Source organism: Lethenteron reissneri, chromosome 21 (genome assembly GCF_015708825.2).
Source record: "Lethenteron reissneri isolate LAM-NWPU_2019-01 chromosome 21, ASM1570882v1, whole genome shotgun sequence".
NCBI lineage: Eukaryota > Metazoa > Chordata > Hyperoartia > Petromyzontiformes > Petromyzontidae > Lethenteron > Lethenteron reissneri.
The window spans coordinates 11119550-11142433 of NC_083799.1; the positions used below are offsets into that span (position 1 = coordinate 11119550).

A 22884-nucleotide genomic window follows, 5' to 3' on the forward strand; every position below is an offset into this window, starting at 1 on the left:
CGCTAACCGTAAACACCCAGTCGTCCATGAAAGTTGAAGGCAGTACAGTACTATAGTAATAGAGGAAGTGCAGAATCACTGAACCGGAATTTATAGCTTGAAAGCATTTAGCGCGGGGCCCTTGAAAGTGCGGGCCCCGTAGCATATGCAGCTACTTTTGCTACGAGGATAATCCGACACTGCGTGTGATCCCAAATGAGTGATCTGTGGCATAATTTGCATTTTACAAAAGCCAGCACACAACTGTCTACTCTTTTTGAATTACATCAGGGGCACGTATCCTATTATGAATACACCCGCAATCATAAAGAGGCATTGCTTTTATTTTATATCAATATTGAATTATTAAGCTCAAAACCTGTGCATCCGTATGTGTGTTTTTGTAAGAATGTATTTTTGTCTCTTTCTATGTGGCATGTAAACGGTTAATGTGACCACTGCAGCCACAAGTGGTCGCTTCATTCACTAACATGATCTTCAGTGATAGTCAATGTAAAAAATGTTTCTCTTGAGCATGTGTACACATTCTACTGTATATGCATATGTGTATATGCAGAATGTGGGAGCGGTAGTATAGTCGTTAGTACGGTGCGCTATGAACCTGGCAACCCGAGTTCAATTCCGGCTCACGGTCAACACCAGCGACAACTTTCTGAACAGGTCCTGGGCCTCCCCTAGGTCGACTCAGACTCAAATGAGTACCACTGGGGAGACAAAGGTAGCCGGGCGTGGTGCTGGCATCTCACCCCCTCGTGGTCCGTGCCGCCCTTCATCTCGCTAACAGCTTGCCCTTAGAGTCTGTTCAGGCTAAACGGAGGATCTTTGGTTGTTCTTGTTGTACAGCAGGTGCAGGCAGAGTTCAGCGACGTCCCAGGGATGTGCAGCAGCAGCAGCAGCAACCTGTCCCGGCCATGCCTGAAGAGGAATGGGCCGAAGAGCTGCTGGTATCCGAGGAGACAGTGCTATCAGCCAAAGTCAACGTCCAACCATCTGTGCCATCGTGAGCTGAGGACACGCGTGAGGGGGGGGGGGCTTCTCGGATCCAACACCACAACTACTACCAACTTCAGATCGGGGCCCTGAACTGTGACCTTGGAGGTTTTGTGCTGGTCTCAGGAGATTTGGTCACAAGGGTAGGACAAGGACACTGGTTTTAATAGGTTAGCATTGGGGCTTTGAGTAAAGTGTGGGTTATGGATGCCAATAAATGCCTCTCCTCCTTACTTTAATCTGTCACTCTCACCTCTCCCTACGCTGGCAATCTCCACTTGCACCATCCCTGCTGCCGGTTCTCCACTGATTACAAAATGATTTTACGGTTCCCATGAACGACATTCTTGAAAATGAATGTCCTGGTAGTGGATGCTTTCCAAACCCAGACCAAAAGTCATGCCTACCATGGTGTGGCTTTTCATGGGCACAAAACATTTTTGTTGGATCAGAGGTTATCAAACTAGACTCAATCTACATATTATCTGACATTCTCTGATGTAAGGACTGCAGTTTAAGGACAGTTTAAATATTCGATGTACTGTGCTTTGTATTGAAATGTGTCTGTCAATTGAGAAACGGGTTGTGGGACTTACGTGGCCAAAATTATACGATAACTGGTTTATAGATAGGTTTAGCTTCAAACCTAGTTGCTTTAATAAGTGTCAATGTCAGTGTCAATGTAGTTATACTGAGGAGATGTTTCAGTGTACCGTGTTTTAAATATTCAGTGCATGTTATATTTAAGGTCAGCTTTGCCTACCCACAAAAGGTTGAGGTTGATGAAAATGAGGCACTCAGTCTATTGTAATGTGTCTGTGCAGTATTGTAGTTTACTATTTTAAATGTATGCACAGATAAATAGATAATGAATATATACTGCTATTAAGCTGTTGTTTGTGTTGGTATAATTTATCTGTTAAAAGTTAAACAATTAGCACTTCTGCAATGAAAAAAACTAGAGCTATTTGTCAATCAACTGCTGGTCATGTGGATTGTTTAACAGTAGTTCACCAAGATGGCCATTTGCAAGTTGAAGACAGGGGCCTAGAACAAGTACAGATATCACTTTCCGCCGATGTCGCCATGACTTACTATATTATCAGACTCAGGTCACTGGGTTGAAAACGCAGTCTACTAACCACTGCATCGCCACTCCCCACTGCCCTTTTACAATAACGCTATACCCTGGTCAGTAGAATTTCACCCCTCATTTCCTGCTCCCATAAAGCAACCATTCTCCACATCCGTAGATGAGGAAGATTTCACAATTATACAACATATTGAGACGCTTTTATATCTAGGTGCCTTTTTTTTTTTACAAATTCAATTTGTGCTCTGTTGTAAATCTGACGGGGAAACGAAACACATTTAATAACTTCCAAATACATAGCAACAATTGGCCGCTGGAACCATATGGAAAAGCAGCCTCCAAAAGCCTCTGAGTCAGGGAAAAAATGTTATTTCATCGCGGAATTTCCATATTTTCATAGTAATGCATGCACAATGGTGTGACTGATTGCAGAGAATACATTTGATTACATGTGCAGAGGCACATGGGGAAGCATTTGAGCGGTAAGGGTTGACATGCAAGAGCTGTAATGTGACGTGGGGAATTGAGGTTCAAATCCGACTGAAATTGTGGAATTGAATTTATTTTCCAAAATCGCCTCTGTCGACTCGGTAATCAAGTGGGCACAATGCAGTAATTCGATTGGTGAATTTCTTGTAAACGCCCCAACCTTGTCACTGCTGCTGGTTCAAATTTAACAATCGCTTATGACTATATTCTCGAGACACACAGCTCACACTGGGCCCAACACAGAATTCGCAGGTGTTGCGCCAATTAGGCCCCTCACGTAAATTACTCCCCACAACCCCCATTTTCATCCTTGGGCATCCCATTATTCACAATGAGGTCCATGAATGGGGCTGGACCTGTGTGATACTTTGGTTTGGTAAATTTCCAGTTCCAAAATGCTTCCCTTCCTGCTTCTTTCCTCGCACTGGCCTGCAATTGAATTCCCCTTCAATCATCACATTTCCCCCGGTTACACGAGGGGGTGGGTGGCCAACACCACGCCCGACCGCCTTTGTCTCCCCAGTGGCGATGTTTACTACACACCACACCAGGTACTCATTTCTAGGCTGAGTCGACGTAGGGGAGGCCCATGACCGGTTCAAATAATCGTCACTGGTGTTGGTTGCCGTGCATGGGAATCGGACTTGGTTGGCCAGGTTCGTAGCGCACTAACTGCTTCACTATTGCTCCCCACATTAAACTGCCTTTTGTGTTTAGTTTACTGACCTTCCTCCGCACACCTCCAATTAGCATGGTTGGCTACGTACGGTGCGAAAGAAGTTCAACGTACATACACACACTACAAACATCAGATATACAGCTGGGCCCTTCCCGTCGTGTCCGGTTGTAGCTCTGCTTTTCTGCAGGCTACCTCTCGTGTAGTGTAAGGGGCCTAGATTTTAGGAGTGTAATGATTCACCTTACAGGCGATTCAACGAACTGTCACAAAACATGGGTCACAATAAAAAAAATGTGTGTGAACGTAGCGGCCTCTTAGCAGCTGCAGGGGTGTCATGTGAGCTCATTACACACAACACATACAGATCACGTGTACGCAACATGAGGTTAAAGGATACATATTACTGTAATCGGTGCGTCTTTACACCCCTGATGTTTTACCCTCAAGTTTAAATGCCCGTGATTTATGTAAAGTTCTGAACGTGAATGTCGCCAAGGTCACAGGTCGGTGTTTTAAGAAGTCGATGTTTAAATGGTTATGATTCCCCCACAAAGCCATGTTAATTTAATAATCATTTCTATCGTCGTTATTTTATTTGAACGTAGTCGGTACAACTTTAAAACAAGAAAAAATTCAGAGCTATTACAGTAAACACCGTGGTGATTTTTTTGTCTTCATTAAACAAAACATGAAAATAAAAATGATTTGCGGTGGCGTTGTATACCTATGTTGTCAAATGCACTCGTATATTTTATAGACATAATTTAAAAGTGAAGAGTATATTGGAATATACATTATTTCGTGTAGTAAACTGTCGTGCTGTAGTACATAGACATTCTGTGGACTCTCAACAGCTTCGTTTAAACACACGCACAACATTTAATTATACCCCCCCTCCCCGCAAAGCGAAGATAGCAAAGCCTTCGTTTAATTTTATTTTTTATTTTTGCACAAAACTCCTCTGAAATATGCACATTTGTACAGATCCTGCAGGTTGTGTTTTACCTTGCACGGGGGCCCCTTTGCATGACGCACTTTGAAGAATAAAAAGCCACAACTACAACCAGAAAGATCTACTAGGCACTTGAAATTAGCACTACTTGGCGAGCAGCAGAAATATGTTAATAATATGTGTTTTGGGTTAGATCGCGTAAATATAAACGTGTCGTTAAACCCGCCACCACCCGACACGGCCAACTAGTAAGGGTTGTCACGTGAACAGAACGTGGCCAATTCGTTACTAGTACATCACACCGGTGTGTTGGAGAGCAAATCCACAACATTTACAATCTGAGTACGACGTTTCGCCAGTAATTACAACTAGCTTCATCAGGCGACAGCCAGATTTGTGGAGAAATCCTCTTTCGTTCCTTAAATAGAGGGATAGGTGTGATGACGTCACTTTTGAGCCCTTTAAGTTCGAAGGCGGGGGGGGGATTAATGCATGCATATCAATTACAGGTGGCGGGTTTAACAACACATTTATATTTACGCGATCTAACCCAAAAAACCCCTATATTATTGATAATATTGGTCGCGAAAGCTTACGTGTTCAACAGCAGAAGTATGGTTCCCGAAAGACACGTACGCATTGTGACCACGGGGGATGTGAGCTGGTGGAGGTGGATGGAGAAGAGCTCAATTATTTATTATTCAAACGTGAAAATGTACGAGCACTACAACATCTAAACACGAGACTTGTTAACGCCACAACATTAAATCAATACAAGCTTCCATTAAACAGGTTAAAGTGCGGTCCTGAAGTCGCGTGCTCACATCACCGCTGGCAGAAGGGTCTCGGAATAGAGGCAGATTCTGGAGAGCCCCTCAACAGGGTATTTGGCCTACTCTTCCACACTGGCTGGGCATCGTAGCAGAGGTGGAGTATCCACAGTTTTCCCCACCGCACATGATCTGCCATTTTTGGTAACGTAATTTTTTTGTTTAGTTTATTTATACTGCTGGATGGACAGGGAGTCGGGGGGGTTCAGAATCTTGCACAATTGATTGACAACTGCCACGCCAGGAAAATGCAGCAGCAACCTGCTTTTCTGTACTTGTTGTTGTAACTTCATGGCCTGCCCCGACTGGATATCTGTGGAAAAGAGCTTCATAACTCATCGGATTTCTCCAGGATAGAGGATCTCATTTTTATGATCTTACCTCTGCACTGCCGGTGTGCCGACCACGATGCCACAGCAGCATTGGCAATTGTTTAAGTGCTCCGAGTCGCAACGGGTGGAACCACACCTGTCTCTTATGCACACCTCATTCTAAATGGGGCATACATTTCACAACTGCGGCATGAGATTAAGAGTTAATTAAATTATGAACCTATTGATGTGAATGTTTTACGGCAGTGTTGTTCCGTAATTGTAAGAGGGGGGGGGGGCACTTTCACCCATCAGACACCATCAGCGTGAGGGCCGCCACACATTTGAAACAGCAGCACAATTATGACGATGATGGGGGGTGGGGGGGGGTGTTCACACGTGTATTGTCGGGGGGCGTACGTCAGGGGCCGCAACCGGGTACCCGATACCCGTACCCTACCCGATACCCGGCTACCCGTACCCGGCCGGGTACGGGTAGCCGTTTGCGACCCTGGTGCGGCCGGGTACGGGTACGGGTAGACCGTGAGTCACTGGTGAGTAACTAGATTTGAAGCTTTCGTGACTGCAATGATTCATATTCTTAGGTTTTTTCGGTAAAGTCACGTAGGTAAAAAACCTACGTGACTTTACCGAAAAAACCTAAGAATATGGTGAGTAACTGTTTGTCACTCATTTCCCAACGTCTTGTCTCTTCTCACAATTCAAGTTCCTAGAATCAACCCACCCGCGCCTGCAACATGGCTTCATCCCAGAGGTCGCAATCAGGTACCCGATACCCGTACCCTACCCGATACCCGGCCGGGTACGGGTAGGGTACAGGTACGGCCGGGTACCCGTTTGCGACCCTGGTGCGGCCGGGTACGGGTGCGGGTAAGGAATCAAAACCCGTTTGCGACCTCTGGTGCACGTCAGGGGCCGCACTAAAGGCCACCAGGGGCCGCCAAGTGACCCACTGAGCCTTGTAATGAAGAACGCTGCGTTATGATGTGCCACGAAATTGGGGTGGGGGGGTGATGACGATGACTGAGGTAGGTGCTACACTCTAATTAGGCAACCAACTAGGAATGGATTCGTGAACTGACATAGGTTATTATGCTTATACAACACACGTATCAAATTCTGTATGTGATTGAAGATGTTATTAATGTCAATTACTGTACATTAAAATGATAGGTCACTGCTAGATTTGGGTGAATACAGTAAGCAAAACTATACAAACGCGTTGGCAATAACGGGACAAAAACAGAACATTTTTTTTTATATAATTGAGATTTCGAATGGTAATTTTTTATATCGCTGGGGAATGAATTGTTTTGGTCTAGTACTTACTATTATACGTGCAATTCCACAAGACACAACATAATTGTAAATAGATAAGCTCGGGTCGTTATCAAGTGCAATATGCATATCTAGATATAAAGCTGCTTCAGGGTTCTCTGCCAAAGATATAAATGATTAAATACTGAAATTCAGCTGAGGCTGTGCTTATGAAGAATAGAACTTCCCTTCTACGTGACTTTACCGAAAGAACCAAGAAGATGAATCCCTGCAGTCACGAAAGCTTTAAATCGAAATAGAACACAAGAATTCAAGAAAAAAATCGCACACTAAAATTTCATGAGAATACACGGATGTGCATGAGTAGCTGAAAAAAAATCTCACAATTGTAAATAATGGATGCAAGTCACAATGTTTGCACTTGATGTTTTTTCCCTGACGGGGAAAGAGTAATCAAGGTGCACTGTTCAGGTGAGTGGACAATTTCATCTGTTAACAAAAAAAACCCTTCTATTTAGAAACACTGATAGAGGATACGACAATCGGTCTGCATACGATGGTAACACAAACCTATCAACAATGTTTATAGTTGCTGTGTTATTGTGGTTATTATTTTAATGTTAAGTTCGCGCACCGATGATTGTGGGTGTGAGGTCAGCACGCTTGGCTGGGACCTGATCTGAGAGCAGTTGACCTTATTTCATTTTTAATAGGGGCACATTCAAAACGGAAAACTCACGAATTACAGTTACACGCCATTGGTGTGACATTTGAAGAGAACCCTAAAAAACACAGCCCACCCTCCGTATCCTGCGACGAATTTAGAAACTGGCATACATTTCCATCTGACTTGTGAAGCAGAAGCTGGAAATATCCACACCTTGTATAAGCACAATTCTAATATAAGCAACACATACTTACACTGGTGGGGGTAGTGGGGGGGGCGAATGGACAACTTCTGCTCGAGGTGTAGTGGCTCGTGGATTGAATTGGGCCTAAGGTAAGCGTATAAGTACGAGTGGGGTATTTTTTTTTGGGGGGGGGGGGATATCTCGAGGGGGCGGGTGGAGGAGACAGCAAGACAGAGGGTGTGGAAGGTCTTGGAAAGAACGAGGTGATGAAAGAGGGGTGGAGCGGGCATTTGTAGCTCAGAGGAGCTTGAGCTCGCACGAGGCCCAGTCTCAAGCCAGAGTGTGGTTTTGGAATGTTGTACTCGGGTGAGAGAGAGAGAGGACTCCTACCGTGTGTTCACTGTAAGGCCCCCATGGTTCGTTCGTGTTGTCTGGTGGTGGCTTCGAGTGGGTGGTGGTGAACGTTGTGCTAAGCCTGGGGAGGATATGACACAAGCACACATTGGACAAAAGAAAAGATGGCCTTTCTCTCAAAGGGGCTCCATATGTCTACAGTATCTGGTAATATGGACCTAAACAGTCGCTTGCACTCTTTCAAACCTGTCGTGAAAATATTGGATCTTGAAAAGAAAATTGAAGATCACAGCACAGGAGTTGCGGTCTCCAAGCGTCCACCCCCTCCCTCCCGCGCCTGATGGCACAGGTGATGGAGAAGGCACCGCACGAGGAGGTGACCACGTGCAACGTTTTGGAAACAACCTTTGTTTCCTCCATTAGCATCGTAAATCTTCCTTTAAAAAATATGATGAAAGCAGAAGACTCGTGCTGCATACGACGGTTACATTTGCAAATGTGATTTGCAAACTTTGATCGTTAGCCGTGTGTCGTGTCGACAATTCCATATTAATGTGCCATTTTATTGAGGGACTACTACTGTGAGATGGTATCTTTGGATGGTCTAGGATTGTGTTGTTGTTTTTGCTGCCTTGCCCAATCTTGATAAATTAGACTCATATAATGATTTTAGTTCTTAGTGATATTTAGTAACTCGCCTACCATTTTCTCTATGTTGCACTCCTTTTGTATAATTTGCTGTTGTAACTTGCTCAACTTCATAGCCCATAGGATTCCTCCTGCAGTCTACACATTCTGATTATGATTGTGAAGAGACACCGCACGGCACGACCCAAACGTCCTTCGCGCCGTGCCTCCGTTGCTGCTCGCCCAATTACGGAGCATGGAACGATTTACCCCCCGGCGATTTTGTGAATTGCCTCGATGTGGAGTCACGATTCAACTCAATGTTGTTTTACTTTGCTTCCCTCCATTACTCCCTCTCGTATTCATGTTTTTGTTACCGATGCACTTTGTACTTTTGTCCACATCGTGAGTAATGTAACACGGTCGTACCATTTGCATAAATTGTATTGAATGCATTTCATGGTCATTGTTCAAGGCACGTGTTCTACATGCAACAAGACATTTCTTATTACTATTCCTTTGTGCACAATTTTATTTTGATAGTGTTATGCTGTGAGTGTATGAATCCATTCAGTACTCCCAGAGCAGTTAGGGTATGGTCTGCAGAAGTAGCTATGACAAAACTGCTTCTGAGATCCCCTCAATTGATCTCGTATGCATATTAAGAGACATGGCATTCCCAACTACACTAATGAAGAGTAATGTACATTCCAAGCCAGCCAAACTGATATTTTGCATTTTTCAGAAATACAATGTTAAGTGCAAAACCAAATGTTATACGATAGGTTTTTGTGTGCAGCCACGAGTTTACCTGGCTGGGACCATCAACTTACAAGAGTCCTGGGGTGGCTGCTCAGAGTTGAACCCGGCATTTTGGCACTGTCAGTTCAGTGCTCTGGTCTCCGAGGCACTCAGAGAAGAAATAAAATGTCATGCAATTTTGGCACTCCAAAGTTTCGTGTGGCATGGATGAGTTGGTTCACAGCACTTATCTATAATGGCCTCGAACGCCATACATCCTTTGTTCAATCATTCTTACCGGCACCGCCAAGTGTCCTCCACCTTTTTCTGTCCTCCGTTCGTCCTTCCTCTGCCTCCAAGTTTTCTCGCAGAAATCGCACTAGGCGATTACAGACATTATACTCAGCTAACACATTGGCCGAGAACCCCCTTTTTCAACTGGTGAGCGACGCAGATTAGCTCAGCACGAGACAACAATTGCACGGGAAAGGAGTTCTGTCTTGATGCGACGAAATGTTGAGTCGGCGATGTCCGATTTCACTTCGTTAAATGGCCGCAGATGATTTGGTGACTGCAAATAGATCTCGTCACACATCCCCAGCCAAACTCATTTTTAGATCGCCCATCAATGTGAGCAACTTTTTTTGTCTAGTATTTAAGTTGACATTTATTGGAGAAAAAGTGAGGATTACCGTAACACGTTCCCATAGAAAATGCAGCAGTGAGCACAAAAAAAAAAATTTCATTCTCAAAATGAAAATTTCTTGAAAGATTTAATGGATGCTACGTGACTCAAGAAATATGCAATGTATTTTTTTCTGAATAACATTTTCTCATGTATATCTAAACCAAAACAAGAAACTATTTTAATTTTATCAGGTAAGGCCCACTGAGCTATTTAGCTCTTTTTCAGAAGCGACCTGGCGAAAAATGATAGCCCAATGAAGCGGCTCATCGTGTGGAAGTTGATAGCAGCCAAATACTCTAACCACATGTTGATTCTAAATGTGGAGGGAGAAACCGGAGGACCTAGAGAAAAATCCACTCGAGCACGGAGAGAGACACACAAACTCCTAATATACAGCAGGCGTCAGGGTCGGGATCTAAGCCATGACCTCCTGTATAGCAGGCGAGAGAGTTATACTAGGTAAAGGAGTTAATTTGGCCTTGCAAATTCCTCGTGAAAAAGTTAACAATTAGACAATTCCATAAGGGGTAAGTGGACAAGAGGTACCAAATGACATTATGTAGTAACAATTGTCTTAAAACCAATCCTTTCCATAACACATATTTTGAAATTATTTTTTTATAACTGATAACCGGGCCCAAATAACAGTGGAATTGTTTTCTTGTCTGGATTCTCCAAGTCTCAGTCAATGGATTTGACAAAAGCTAAGCAGACTCCCGCAGTTCCGAAACCGATCCACGGAAGCTACTGCGTGGGTGTTTGTGCGGTTGTGCGGACGGATGCGTCGTTTTGCATGCCCGACATTTTTCACCCACTCTCCATGAAATTAAAAGTAAGCTGCTCCATTCGGTTCCTGAAGAAGCTCCCAGCACGCGGAGCAAAAACGTCGGACATCGTGCTGAACGATACACGCGGTACAGCATGAATGCACATTGGAGAGCCGGCATTTGCAGATGCTCGCCTGCACAATTTGTGACTCGAGTTTTTTTTATCGGCATGATTATGAGCCACGCTTGCCTACGCGGCCGTTTGAGCCCCGTGCAGTCCACAGCACAGGCTGCCAGGCACCCACTTTCTGATGCTAATTGCCATTCGGAAAGGGCGCAAAATAAATTCTAAAAATACTTTTCGATTTAAAGTTTTCGTGACTGCAGGGATTCATCTTCTTGTTTCTTTCGGTAAAGTCACGTAGAAGGGAGATAATAAAATAAAAAAATATAACACGATAAAAAATTCTCACGACGTTTCGATTGCAACACAAGCAATCATAATCAGGTGTGAAATCCACAGCAATAAAATTTGAAAAAAGTGTTATATTATTATTATTTTATTATTTCCCTTCTACGTGACTTTACCGAAAGAACCAAGAATATAGATAGTCCACAGTTAAAATCTTCAACTCTCTTGACTGAATTGCTCCAGTTTAAATATCAATTCAGATTGTAAAATCTAGTGTTTGGAATTTTTAAGTGATCGAGAGTTGAAGATTTTAACTGTGGACTCTCTATATTCTTGGTTCTTTCGGTAAAGTCACGTAGCAGGGAGATGATCAAATAATAAAAATAAAACATAATAAAATAATACAATTCAAAATACTTTTTGGGTCTTTCGGTAACAATGGAATAGAATAGCATGTAAAGATGAACAAAAATCACTGAGCCAATTAAACAGAGTACTGGGCGCCCACTGAAAAATGAAAGGTTGTTAATTTGAAGCATGAATAAAGTACAAAATGTGTAATGCCTTAACTGTAATGTCGCGCAGCTAGCGTGAGAAAGGTGTGACAGCATTTCACGATGCTCGATAGAAACTGTTTATCAAATTGTTTAAAAAAAGATGCAGTCAGCAGTCACACGCAGATGATTACGAGGAATGTCTTAGGCCTGGATGCGAGTCGGCAATGTGAGCTAAAAACACTGACGGCTGGGGGGAAGGGATTTCCAGACTATAGAGGTAGCAGAGAGGAATGTGCAACTCCCACCGAACAAAAGTTGGCTGAGGGCTTCGACAGATCGCCTTGTTTGTTGGAGCGGAGACTGCGTGGAGGCAATCAGAGGGAGTTGAGAAGGAGGAGCGAGGCAGGAGCGAGCCCACCGAGGCTCTTGAAGACGGGAAAGGCGATTGTTTGCGGTGGAGGTTTTAAGAGTATTGGTGTTGGCCGTGAGCGGAAATCAAACCCAGTTCGCCAGGTTAGTAGTGCAGCGCGATAACCGCTGCACTACCGCTCCTCACACACACATACACAAGCGCACACAAAAAAACACTTAACTCTGAAACGTTATGCGGTGACTTGTATCCATATATAAGCACCTGTGGCTAAAAAGTAAAATCTCAAAATACCTGGGCTGATTCATCACACAACGGTAGACATGCAGGAGTACATTTTTACTAGGAAAACCAGCAGGGCATCTCTGCACAATGTTTCTTCAGTAGACCTAATGCTATATTTCCTTCAGCACAAAACTGTGGGATTTCAACATTATCTATATAAATAAATAGCTTAATCTGTATGTCTCAAAAACCTCTAGGATACCTCCGGACAAAGTAGAACGCTGAAATTTGGTACGTATGTAGTTTTTAGGACACAAACAGGGAATCATAAAAGCCGAGATTTTTCATTTTAAGGCCTCCAAACCTCGATATTGTGCCCCGTAAAAATTTTGTGAGTGTCATTCAGAAACCGCTCAAAATATAACATCGCGGTCTTTTTCGTTTGATAAAGCGTTAAATAGCAAATAATAAAAATTAAAGCAAGAACAATTGTTCTATCTTTTATTGTTTTGTAAATTATTCAGATTCAAGCGATTTTGAACGAAATAAATATGCATTTTCTCATGTTCAAATCTGAATTGTTCGAAAACGGTAAACGATAAGAATTTCCCCTCATACAGTATTAACTTAATTAGTTTTTGTTCTTTCGAATAAAAAAGAATGGAATCTTTAAATTAAGTAATTTCCCATGGATAAGTCTTTAAATATAAGAAATTTAATGAAATCGTCGACAATGTTAGTTTTTTTTGCGAAAAAATACACATTTTTTGAGTAGTTGTTAATGTCAGATCGTAGATAAAAATTGTAAAAATTCATATCACCTCTATTATATATATTGAAAACTTTTGCCTGGCGAAGACAGGCTTCATGAACTCGTATGAAATAAATGCGTTTGATTAAATTACCGCTATACCGAATTGCACGAACGCTACAATCAAATGGAAATGTTGCAAAAGTCAGCACTGCTGAGTGCCTCTGGTTTATTATGCACAGCAACTTATGAACAATAATTAAGTACAAAGAAATAACATTAACAAAACAGAACACGAAGTCACGCCGTATTTTTGATTATGTGTGTGGTCATTTATACCAAAAGCATTTACTATTAAATCGAGCCCTAAATGTCTCTTCTTTTTTTTTTCCTTACGCCACAGAAACCCGTGTGGATTTTCCCTCTTGATGTCAGAACGACCGTCGCTATGGTGCCCGACTCATGTTAGTAAACAAATCCACGAGCTGCTGCAGCAGCATAACGAACTGCGAGTCCACATCCTAATGCCCTCCGTGCTGTCCGGCCAGAATGTATTTCAAATACCAACACGTTAACACTCGCAAAGCAGCCATGATGCAAACGGTGCTGAAACAGCATTTGTTTAATTATTAGAGTGCTGCTCAGAGGCAAAGTCTTAATGCAGCAGCCGGAATATGACAGGCCAATTTACAATGTGTGTGTGTGTGATTCAAGATATTTTCTTTTTTTTATGTTAGATGGAGTTTGGATGAACGGAGTAAAGAGGAGTGGTTTTGCAAACCTTAACATCTCCTCGCAAGTAGTGTTTATGATTGTTTTACTATTCTACTTCACAAACTAAAAACATTCTAAATAATTAAATACACCACACGTATGCTGTTGACATTCTCTGCAATAAAACATGATTTTTCAGTCACATGCGTTACCCTGCAGTACATATATCATTTTACCTTCACATGAGCATAAGACTGAAGGGACCGACCATTTTTGTTTTACCAAATGTGATTCGTGGAAAATCAGACCCATAAACAAATTCGCAATAAATTAAATAATGGTGGACATTTTCATTCATTTCACGGACACGACTTTTTTTTAAAACAGACCAATTGATACATGTTACGTTTAATGTTAGTCCTTTATGATTTCAGTGTTGACAGTTAACTTCAACTCCGTGTCAGCTTGAACACCAACAGGGTTACAGCTACAATTGTGGGCAATGTTCCAGCACAGATGTCAGCCATCGTACACATTTGCAAATGTAACAAGCTAAACAAAAAATATTGTCGAAAAACTGACCCACGGTAAAGGGATTTCTTTGTACATCGGTCTGCGACTCAGATCAGAGCTATGTAACGTGTGATTCCCGGTTTATTGGTTTGATTGTCCAGTTTGAGTGGAAAAGGCTGTTTCTGAGCTTGCCCATGGTCATGACAAACATTCAACCTGTGAGCATGCCCATACATTGCTGAAACAAAACGACTTTAGCCCCCTTGTGCTCGCCTCTTTCCCCCGTCCTCTCCTCCCTCTTTCCCACTTGTTTGTTTCACTATTTTTGCAACTTCACAATTGACTCTTCACACTGTCAGTCCTGCAAAAGACAAAACATTGGCACAGATTACAAAACCACATCACGCACAAAGCGGCCGATGCCCACTTAGCAGACGTGCAGCGAACAGTGAAGACACCTCGCAATGCCAGCAGATGCAAGTGGAAGAATAAAACAATCTCTGGGGCATTCGCCCCCAAGAATATGTGATGACAGAAAAACGAAATGACAAAATAAACATCTACAATGTTAAAAACAATAACAAGCATCTAATTAAGCATTGCAAGAAAAACGCATTGACTGTTGAACCATAACGCCAAAAGATTTCAAGATGTTTGACGCAACACGATCCCAATGAGAGTGCAAAGAGAAGTTTATATGGTGGGGGTCCTACATGGGCCAACTTGGCCATCAGGGAATCATGGAATCATTCATCCTGCCAGTGATGCTGCTATCAAACCTGCAAAAAGTGCAACTGCACTGGGACACATGAGGCGTCGGGGCCCAGGCTCTGCCCAATAAGAGAGAGTGCTGGTTGTTGGTTTGGGGGGGAGGTGGGTGCCTGGCAGTATTGGCTTTATGTGCAGGAGGCATCAACATTAAGCATTTCCAAGATGGCGCTTACCAGGTTGCAGGGGTGGGGGCGGCAATGTCAAAATTCTACAGTCGGGTGGCTGTGATTGGTGGGCGTGTAGGTTAACCCGCTCATGTGACACCCGAGGAGCCTCGGGCACACACCGTTGGGCAGACGGGTGCACGTGAGGCGACAAGAGACAGCGATTGGACATAGGGGGGACACATCTTGTACCAGGGCCTATGTCAACAATTCTAACCTACTGCACCACTTCTTTAGCCACACCTGAGTATGGCGATGATGGTGGTGGTGGCGTCAATGGTCCAACAAGACGTTTTCTTCCACACCGGTTCTTACCGAAGCCTCACCTGTATGCAGAACAAGCAGCATAACATACCCGGCACCATTAGCACAGTGCACAGTACTCACCTGGTGGCTCCCTGAGCAGGGAGCTGCAAAGCGAAATGGAGGCGGCATTTGAGGGAGGTTGAGCAGGTGGGGGCTCATTTGGTGTGCACATGTGTATGTGACCATATCTTTACTACGATGGTCAGTATGGGTGGGTGAAGGCATGGAGCATAGATGCACAGTGCAACAATCGATGTTGCTGCACTGCCCTCCACTGCCCAGCATGCATGCAACTACAGCAGCCTGTCATCCATCCGAGCATTAACCGGGCTCAAATCTGCTTAGCTACTAAGAGATCGGGCACATTCTGAGTGATGTGGGCAGAGGCCCACGGATTGTGCAATGCTCAAAAATAAGTCTGTAACAAATCCGCCCCCGCCTCCTGTTGCCATGAAAATGCACGATTTAATTCAGGTTCTTGGTAAAATAAAAAGAACCACTGTGGCGCATTGCAACATCGCCACTGGCTGCAGGGCTCACGTGAGCCCATGAATAAAACATGTACAAACAACAAAATAATTGAGTCTTACTCCTGGAATTGCATTCACAGACTGAGAGCAAAACAAACACATTTTAATAGATGGCTAAATCCATAACTACACCCAGAAACAAATTTCTTAACGAAAGTTTTCCTGATCGCTAGAAGACTGCAATTGGAATGCGACTAGTCACAGATATAGTGAGAGGAATACGAGATGCAGTGTGCCAGGCACAGAAATACATGTTGGGTTGTCGACCCAGACATACCCGGCTGAAATAAAGCCCTGGATACACCCATACTCACAAGGAAACCTTGAGATCCATGTTAAATCATGGTGCTCTGTAGTATTTATGCACTGAGACTTATGCACGCAAACAATATTACTGGTAGGAACCCACTGGTTCCACCAGCCTACAGGGGATTATTGTGTCCGTCCGTCGTACAGGGAGGGGATGGGTGGGGAGGGAGGGGCTGGGTGGGGAGGAGAGGGTGGGGAGGGGCTGGGTGGGGAGGGGCTGGGTGGGGAGGGTGGGGAGGGGCTGCTGGGTGGGAAATGGGAGGGTTAGGGCTGGGTGGGATGGGGCTGGTCACCCCGTGGTGCCCTTATAAAACTCAACGTTTAACCTACTCACGCCGGCTTGTGCCCGCCCTCACAGTCGGGCATATTTGCGGAATACACCACGCCGCCGTTGACCCTGGCCATTGACCGAGCAACCCAACGTTCCTACCAGCTCCCTTCGCAGGAATGTGTAACCGACGTAACGTATGTGTATTACACACACACACACAGGTGGTTGTGTGCTGGTGAAGCAAGCCTGTAGTCCTGAGACCTGAAAGTGCAGTTGATGGATGATATTGAGATACAAAAACAACTCCACAAGAGAGAGAGAGCCAAACGGCTATCAAGTGCCTGGAAGACTCTCATGAAAATCCTAAGGAAACAGAAGAGTATTTAAATTTTGATTTAAAGCTTTCGTGACTGCAGGGATTCATATTATTGGTTCTTTCGGTAAAGCCACGTAGAAGGGAAACAATAAAACAATAAAAATATAAAACAATAACATTCTCACGACGTTTCGACTGCAACACAAGCAATCATCATCAGGTGTGAAATCCATCATCCATCATCAGGTGTGGATTTCACACCTGATGATGATTGCTTGTGTTGCAGTTGAAACGTCGTGAGAATTTTATTGTTTTATAATTTTTTGTTATTTTATTGTTTCCCTTCTACGTGACTTTACCGAAAGAACCAAGAATAAGAAGAATAGTTGTTTCCCTGCACCATCTATGGGGAGTGGGTAGTGGAGGGGGGCGGGCGGTGCACGAACGTGAGTACAACCATGAGGGTAACCACGGAAAACGACACACACCTGTCTCCAGCATTGTCGAGTCCTCTTTGTCCTTCGAATCGGACAACACGGACTCTTCGGACGTGAGCGACGGCTCCGACTGGAGGGACACGTCCGACGAGGCGGTGACCTCGACGTCATTCGCCCTCCCGGCGTGCCCGCCCTCTCGCCACCCTGCATCCTCGTCTGCAAGTCTCTCTCCGGGATCTTCTCCCGTGTTCTCCGCTGCCTCATCATCGTCATCGTTGCCACCATCGTTATGATCATCGTCGCCGCCGACGCTATGGTCCTCATCTTGGTCGCCCATGCTGCCATGACTGACATCATCGGCGTCATCGTCAGCATGATCGGCGGAGGCGATCTGTTCCAGGGCAGCTGTGGATTGTCGCCTGCCGTCATCCGGCTCCCTGCGCAGCTCGTGTGCCGGCACTGCTGTCGTTTCTTCCTCCTGCATGGGAGCTTCCTTGTCATCTGTTGGAACATCGGCTCATGAGGTCAAATTGTTATGATGATGATGACGACATCGTACGAAATGTTGCTATTTGTCCACATTACATCATCATGTGCAGGAGTGAGTATATTTGTGATATTTGTTATTTACAACTCCGGCAATTCACTGATGGTTGAAGGTCTCCCCAAGTCATGCGAGTCGCGTTTTTTTTTTTTACCAAACTTAAACATATTGGTTCAAATACCACAATATAAACTCCCCCCCCCTCCCCACCCCTGTTTTATCTGTTCTCTTTCGAATCACAAGTGCTCGTTTGTAAGTTATCGGGAGTGGTTCGGGATAGAACACGCACAGCGCTAAGAGGCTTTGTGTAAGCCAGTTGTGTTTCTCAAACTTTGCTTAAAGTTCGTGGACCACATTTCCGCAGACCACCCCTGGTTACAAAACGCATTCACTTCTCTCTTTAAAAATATTTTTTAAACTAATATTTTTTTAAACGTAGCTGTTACAATTTTTTTTAGGGGTGGGGGGGGGGGGTTAGGGTAGTTTAATCAGGGGTACGTTATCTAACTTCGTTTTTTAAATTAAATATCAAAAGTAAAATATTAATTCATGTTCAACTGAAACAAACGGTATAAACGTTGCCATTATTGTCCAGATCAACCTGCGTTTTCCTCACAGCTCCGCGGACCAACTGGGGGACCGTCGTGTGCCACTGCTGTAAACTGAACAATATTAAACATTGAATTTAACATTCTGCTGCCTCCTACTGGGTGGACCACGGTTTACTTGAAAGGATCTTAGAGATAGCTTCGTGACAGCCACTTTAGTAAACTCGTCTCGAACACAAAGGGTTGCGGCTGCCATGTTTCATGACATGATGCCGATAGTACAATTGGGACATTTCTGGAAAACAATCTTAAACAGGCCTCTGCAACAATAAAATATATCTGGCTATAGCGGCTCTGTCTGGTTACTAGCTTTGGTGGCGAGTTGTTAACTCCCTCGCCTGGTATACAGGAGGTCGTGGGTTCGATCCCGATACTGATGCTTGGGCCTTACCTAGTAAAATAAAATCAGTTTAATAGTTTAGTTTAGTCTGGGTAGCAAGTAACCTCCAGTGGGGGTCGCGGTTAAAGCCGTTGCAGCCGCCGCCGCCGCCTGCTCCTTCCAGCGCTCCTTGTTGCTGCTGAGGCAATTCTGCCACAGCGCGCGGAACTGGAGGAGGTCGACGGTGCAGATGGAGGTGACGGAGCCGTCGCTTGCCGCGCGCTTGCCGCGGTGCCACTCCACGGTTGCCGCGCTGTGTGGAGAGCGGGGCGCACTTCACCGGGCGGCGCGTCAGGGTGCAGGGAAGCGCACGTGCGTAATGACCGCCCATCAGTGCAGAAACAAAAGAGACCGCCAGAGAAAAGTGCAATGAGAGCTATAAAGCGGCCCAAAGAAGCGTAGGACAGGTGCACGCCAAAGATTGCGCCGAGAGTTATGAAGAGGAACACGCGCATGGATCAGGCAATGAACGCACATTCGAGACGTCGTGTTGACGGTTAAGAAGAGGGCTTGGGTAGGATAAATTGCTCGAAAATGATGATGGCCGATCAGTGAGACTGGTGACAGAATGGCAGCCAAAGCAGGAAAACACTCCCAGAAGGATGACGATTGTATAGATAGCACGGTAAGATCGGCTTATTTGCAGGAGCGAGATGGATTGTGGCATCACAGGACAATGCGGGTTGGCGATGACGTGCGTAAGCTTTCATCCAGCAGTGGTTAGAACATGCTCATGAAAATGATGAGTATGACAACGATAGAAACAAACAGCTTTTATTAAACCAAATGTATGATGATTGTCAATTTATATATTGCAATTCAGCCATCTGTCAATAGCTGTCTCTCGTGAGCAATGAGAACCAATCACCCAGTTACACCTCCTGCCTGCTGTCTGCATCAGGTCATGCCCTGTCAAGAAACAAACTTGGATTTGGAAAAAAAGAAAAACGTGGATTTTCCTATTGGTCACATTCTGTCCTACTTTTTGGCTCTTAAGTTGAAACAATTGAATAGTCTCTTTGGTTTTTTTATTGTACACGTGTCAAGAGAATATGTTCCTAGCAAATATTTGTTGGCCCTAGATACAAATATTCATCACTTATGAGAACCAATATCATGGAAAAATGGTTCCCAAATACTCCAGAATATTGGTTAACCTTTCAAATATCTGCACCCCTTCTTCTTTTTGTAACAAAGGGACCTGAACCATAGTCCGGGGCTACATATATTCACGAGAAGCAATATTTGTTCCAACCGTCAATTAGTGTAATTATTTTAAGTTGTGTGGTGGGCGTGCGGTGATCCCTCCACAATTAAAATAAACACGCGTTCAGAGTATTCGTCTGCTATAAATTTCCACGTGACGATAAAACCACTTCATTGAGCTACCACTTGTGGCCAGGTCGCTTCTGGAAAACAGCCAATATAGCTCAGTGGGGCCTTACCGGGTAAAATAAAAAAAATTGCTTTCGTTTAGTTTAGAATACCTGCCGCGGCGTGGCACCCCTGGTGTGCCGGCCCTGGCTGCTTCCTCGGCCAGGGGCACCACCACCTTCTCGGCCATGTCGGTGAGCACGGAGAACGTGGGCTCCACAATGAAGTCCATGAATCCTGGCACCGAGGGAAGGAATGGAGGCACAGAGGAGCAGAGACTCGGACGTATTTTCATGAGAAAAGGTCAACGGACGGAATGGATCGCAGGATGTGTGATGGCGCCAAGTGGCGTGGCTATCGAGTGCACAGGCGGTGCAACTGCATCGTGGCATGTAGGCCAAAAGGGGCCCATGCTATGGGCTACGAAGAGGGGTGAGGGGAATTGAATGGGGGGGGGGGGACCCCGTTTAATTACCTTTCACAAGGGCCCATGTCAACTAGACAAACGTTACTGGATGGTGCACACATGTGACCAACTTTTCTCACGCAAAAAAAAAAATGCTCAACAACTAGCTTCCCAAATATAGAAGCAGGAAGCTCCTATAACAGATTTAACAGACCACTGGAAGCTTTGCGGGATGAGGCTATTTTTACGGTGCAGGATGCGGAGGTGATAAAAACAGCAATGATACAAACAAAAAATCCTATCCACATTGAGCCCACCATTGGTATTTTAATCCTTAAGCCACTACCATCACTCAGAGTGTTAGCACGAGCTGATATGAGAAACTATGTATTCAAAAATAATTGATCAACATTATCGTGAAGCACAGTGCCGCATTCATGCACATGTACAGTTAATTGGATAATGGCGCTGTGCATTTTTTGTTGCACTTCTCGTTTAGGTAGCGATGCCTCATGACTAGACACTGAATGTTGCTTTTCCTATAATGGAAGGTTTATAAGAGTAGTGTTCCATTATGCAGTGTTGTATAACCTGTTCCAGCGTTCTACAATAACAACACTGTGCCCAAACAGCCCCTAATACTAGCAAATTGCTGTGGCTCCCGTGCAGGAGTGGAATCAAGTCACGGTTTCGTAATTGCGTGCGACACGCGCAGGCAAATTAAACAGAGCACGGTATGAAAGCGCAGGCCATCTCTAATGCACCGGTGGGTGCTGAGCTGTCACTCGACCTGCCGTCCTGAGAGCCTGAATAGAGCCCTTGGCTGGAAAACCCTGACCTGGAGCCACACGGCAAACCTATGCCAAATGCTTCCCTCCCATCTGCCATCTCGCCACTACCCCTGGATCAGTGGCGTAGCTAGGATATTTTGCGCCCGGGGACGAACTATAAAATTGGCGCCCCCCCCGTTTAATCACATACCAAAATGTAATTACATGACATGTAGGCTGTGTGTGGCGGGATATATAAACTTTTAGGTTGAGGTGTAGATTTGTGCAGTAGTTTCAGGCTGCCGTGCCCGCCGCAATAATTTATAATGTCACGTTGTAAGCCTCATTTTGGCGCCCCTTTACCTTGGCGCCCGGGGACATATGTACCCCCCTGCCCCCCCCCCAGCTACGCCTCTGCCCTGGATTTGCTTCGACAAGACGGGCAGAGCGTTTCAGGGCTGGAAGCGTAGAATGGATGTGGCTATGAGAACCCCTCTCACTTTAATTAAATGGACCGGTGTCAGTGCAGCACAAGTGACAAACAGCTTATGTGGAAGAAGAGCATTGGCCAAGGAAGGGCGCCATGTCGTTTAGATACCTCGGCTGCCCTCTGTTGGTGAATTTTGAAATGCAGGATTTTGTCGATGTGTGGGTTGGTGAGCAAGGAGGCTCTGTATTTGTGGAGGTGGAATGGTTTGGATACCGAGCTACTGGATTTTAATGTAACTCATTCGTTTGGATATTGTTTTTTTTTTCAAATACACTCATAGGATGATGAATAGTTATCACATGTCCCCAGTTTGTTTTAGTGAAATTAACTGTCACCCACTGTGAAAATGTCTGTAAGGATAGAATATATATACTGTATATGTTTCTAACACTGGGCTCTCACGTTAAGGAATCTGGGGTACCGAAAAAACAACCACGCATACGAGCGGCAACGTAAAATACTGATATCCCCTGGCCACCTTGCAGCCTTAAAGGAATCAGCATAGCACGCTAAGGGCATGGGTTAATGTTTGTGAAATGGTCAAGCGATATAATTAGCTTGTAACTATTTTAATACAAGTAGCGTTAGGGGTTTGAGCCGTGAAAAAATGAAACGACGCGCATTGATACTGAAAGACTGTGTATTGTGCAGCGCTCTAATCGGAACTAATTGCATAGCAGGAATGCTGTGGACGTCAATGCAAGGATCCCTCCCCCACCCTTCTCTCACCCTGCCATGCATTCTTTAGCGACGGGGGTCACGCTCAACGTCAATACGTTAATACGAATGGCAATCTAAAACGTTCAACAATTCAATTGCAGGGTTTGATTTGGTCATGAGCAGATACTGGAAAGGGGAGATAGGACGCAGATTTCCTTTTTCTCCATAAAGTGGCTTGCCCTGTTTACATTGATTAAATAAAATAATTGAGTGTGGCCGCTTTGACTGAAATGTAAAGTGAAAATTAATTACAGCACCAAATTGCGCTGGGCTACAATCTGCAAATGTTTTAGGAAGAAATAGTGTTCACCTGGTTCTACATGAATAAGCCATGCA

The 22884-nt window shown here is 44.5% G+C and overlaps 2 protein-coding genes across 7 annotated transcripts in view; one reads left to right on the forward strand and one right to left on the reverse strand.

Annotated features, from left to right (window-relative positions):
- LOC133345230 (protein phosphatase 1 regulatory subunit 1A-like) overlaps nt 1–3946 on the forward strand; it is a 28283-nt gene extending 24337 nt beyond the window's left edge. The window contains exon 7 of the mRNA XM_061555808.1: nt 844–3946. Coding sequence (XP_061411792.1) covers nt 844–1004 — 161 coding nt within the window. The 3' untranslated portion in view covers nt 1005–3946. The remainder of the gene's footprint in view (nt 1–843) is intronic.
- A 9189-nt stretch (nt 3947–13135) lies between these two features.
- LOC133345236 (dual specificity calcium/calmodulin-dependent 3',5'-cyclic nucleotide phosphodiesterase 1A-like) overlaps nt 13136–22884 on the reverse strand; it is a 158297-nt gene continuing 148548 nt past the window's right edge. For 5 of the 6 annotated variants that reach the window (XM_061555818.1, XM_061555820.1, XM_061555823.1 and 2 more), the window contains 5 exons: nt 20276–20399; nt 18854–19062; nt 17309–17758; nt 15332–15414; nt 13136–14514 (listed from right to left, as the gene is read on the reverse strand). In XM_061555818.1, coding sequence (XP_061411802.1) covers nt 15362–15414; nt 17309–17758; nt 18854–19062; nt 20276–20399 — 836 coding nt within the window. In that variant the 3' untranslated portion in view covers nt 13136–14514; nt 15332–15361. The remainder of the gene's footprint in view (nt 14515–15331; nt 15415–17308; nt 17759–18853; nt 19063–20275; nt 20400–22884) is intronic. The other variant, XM_061555819.1, reaches the window with a different exon arrangement.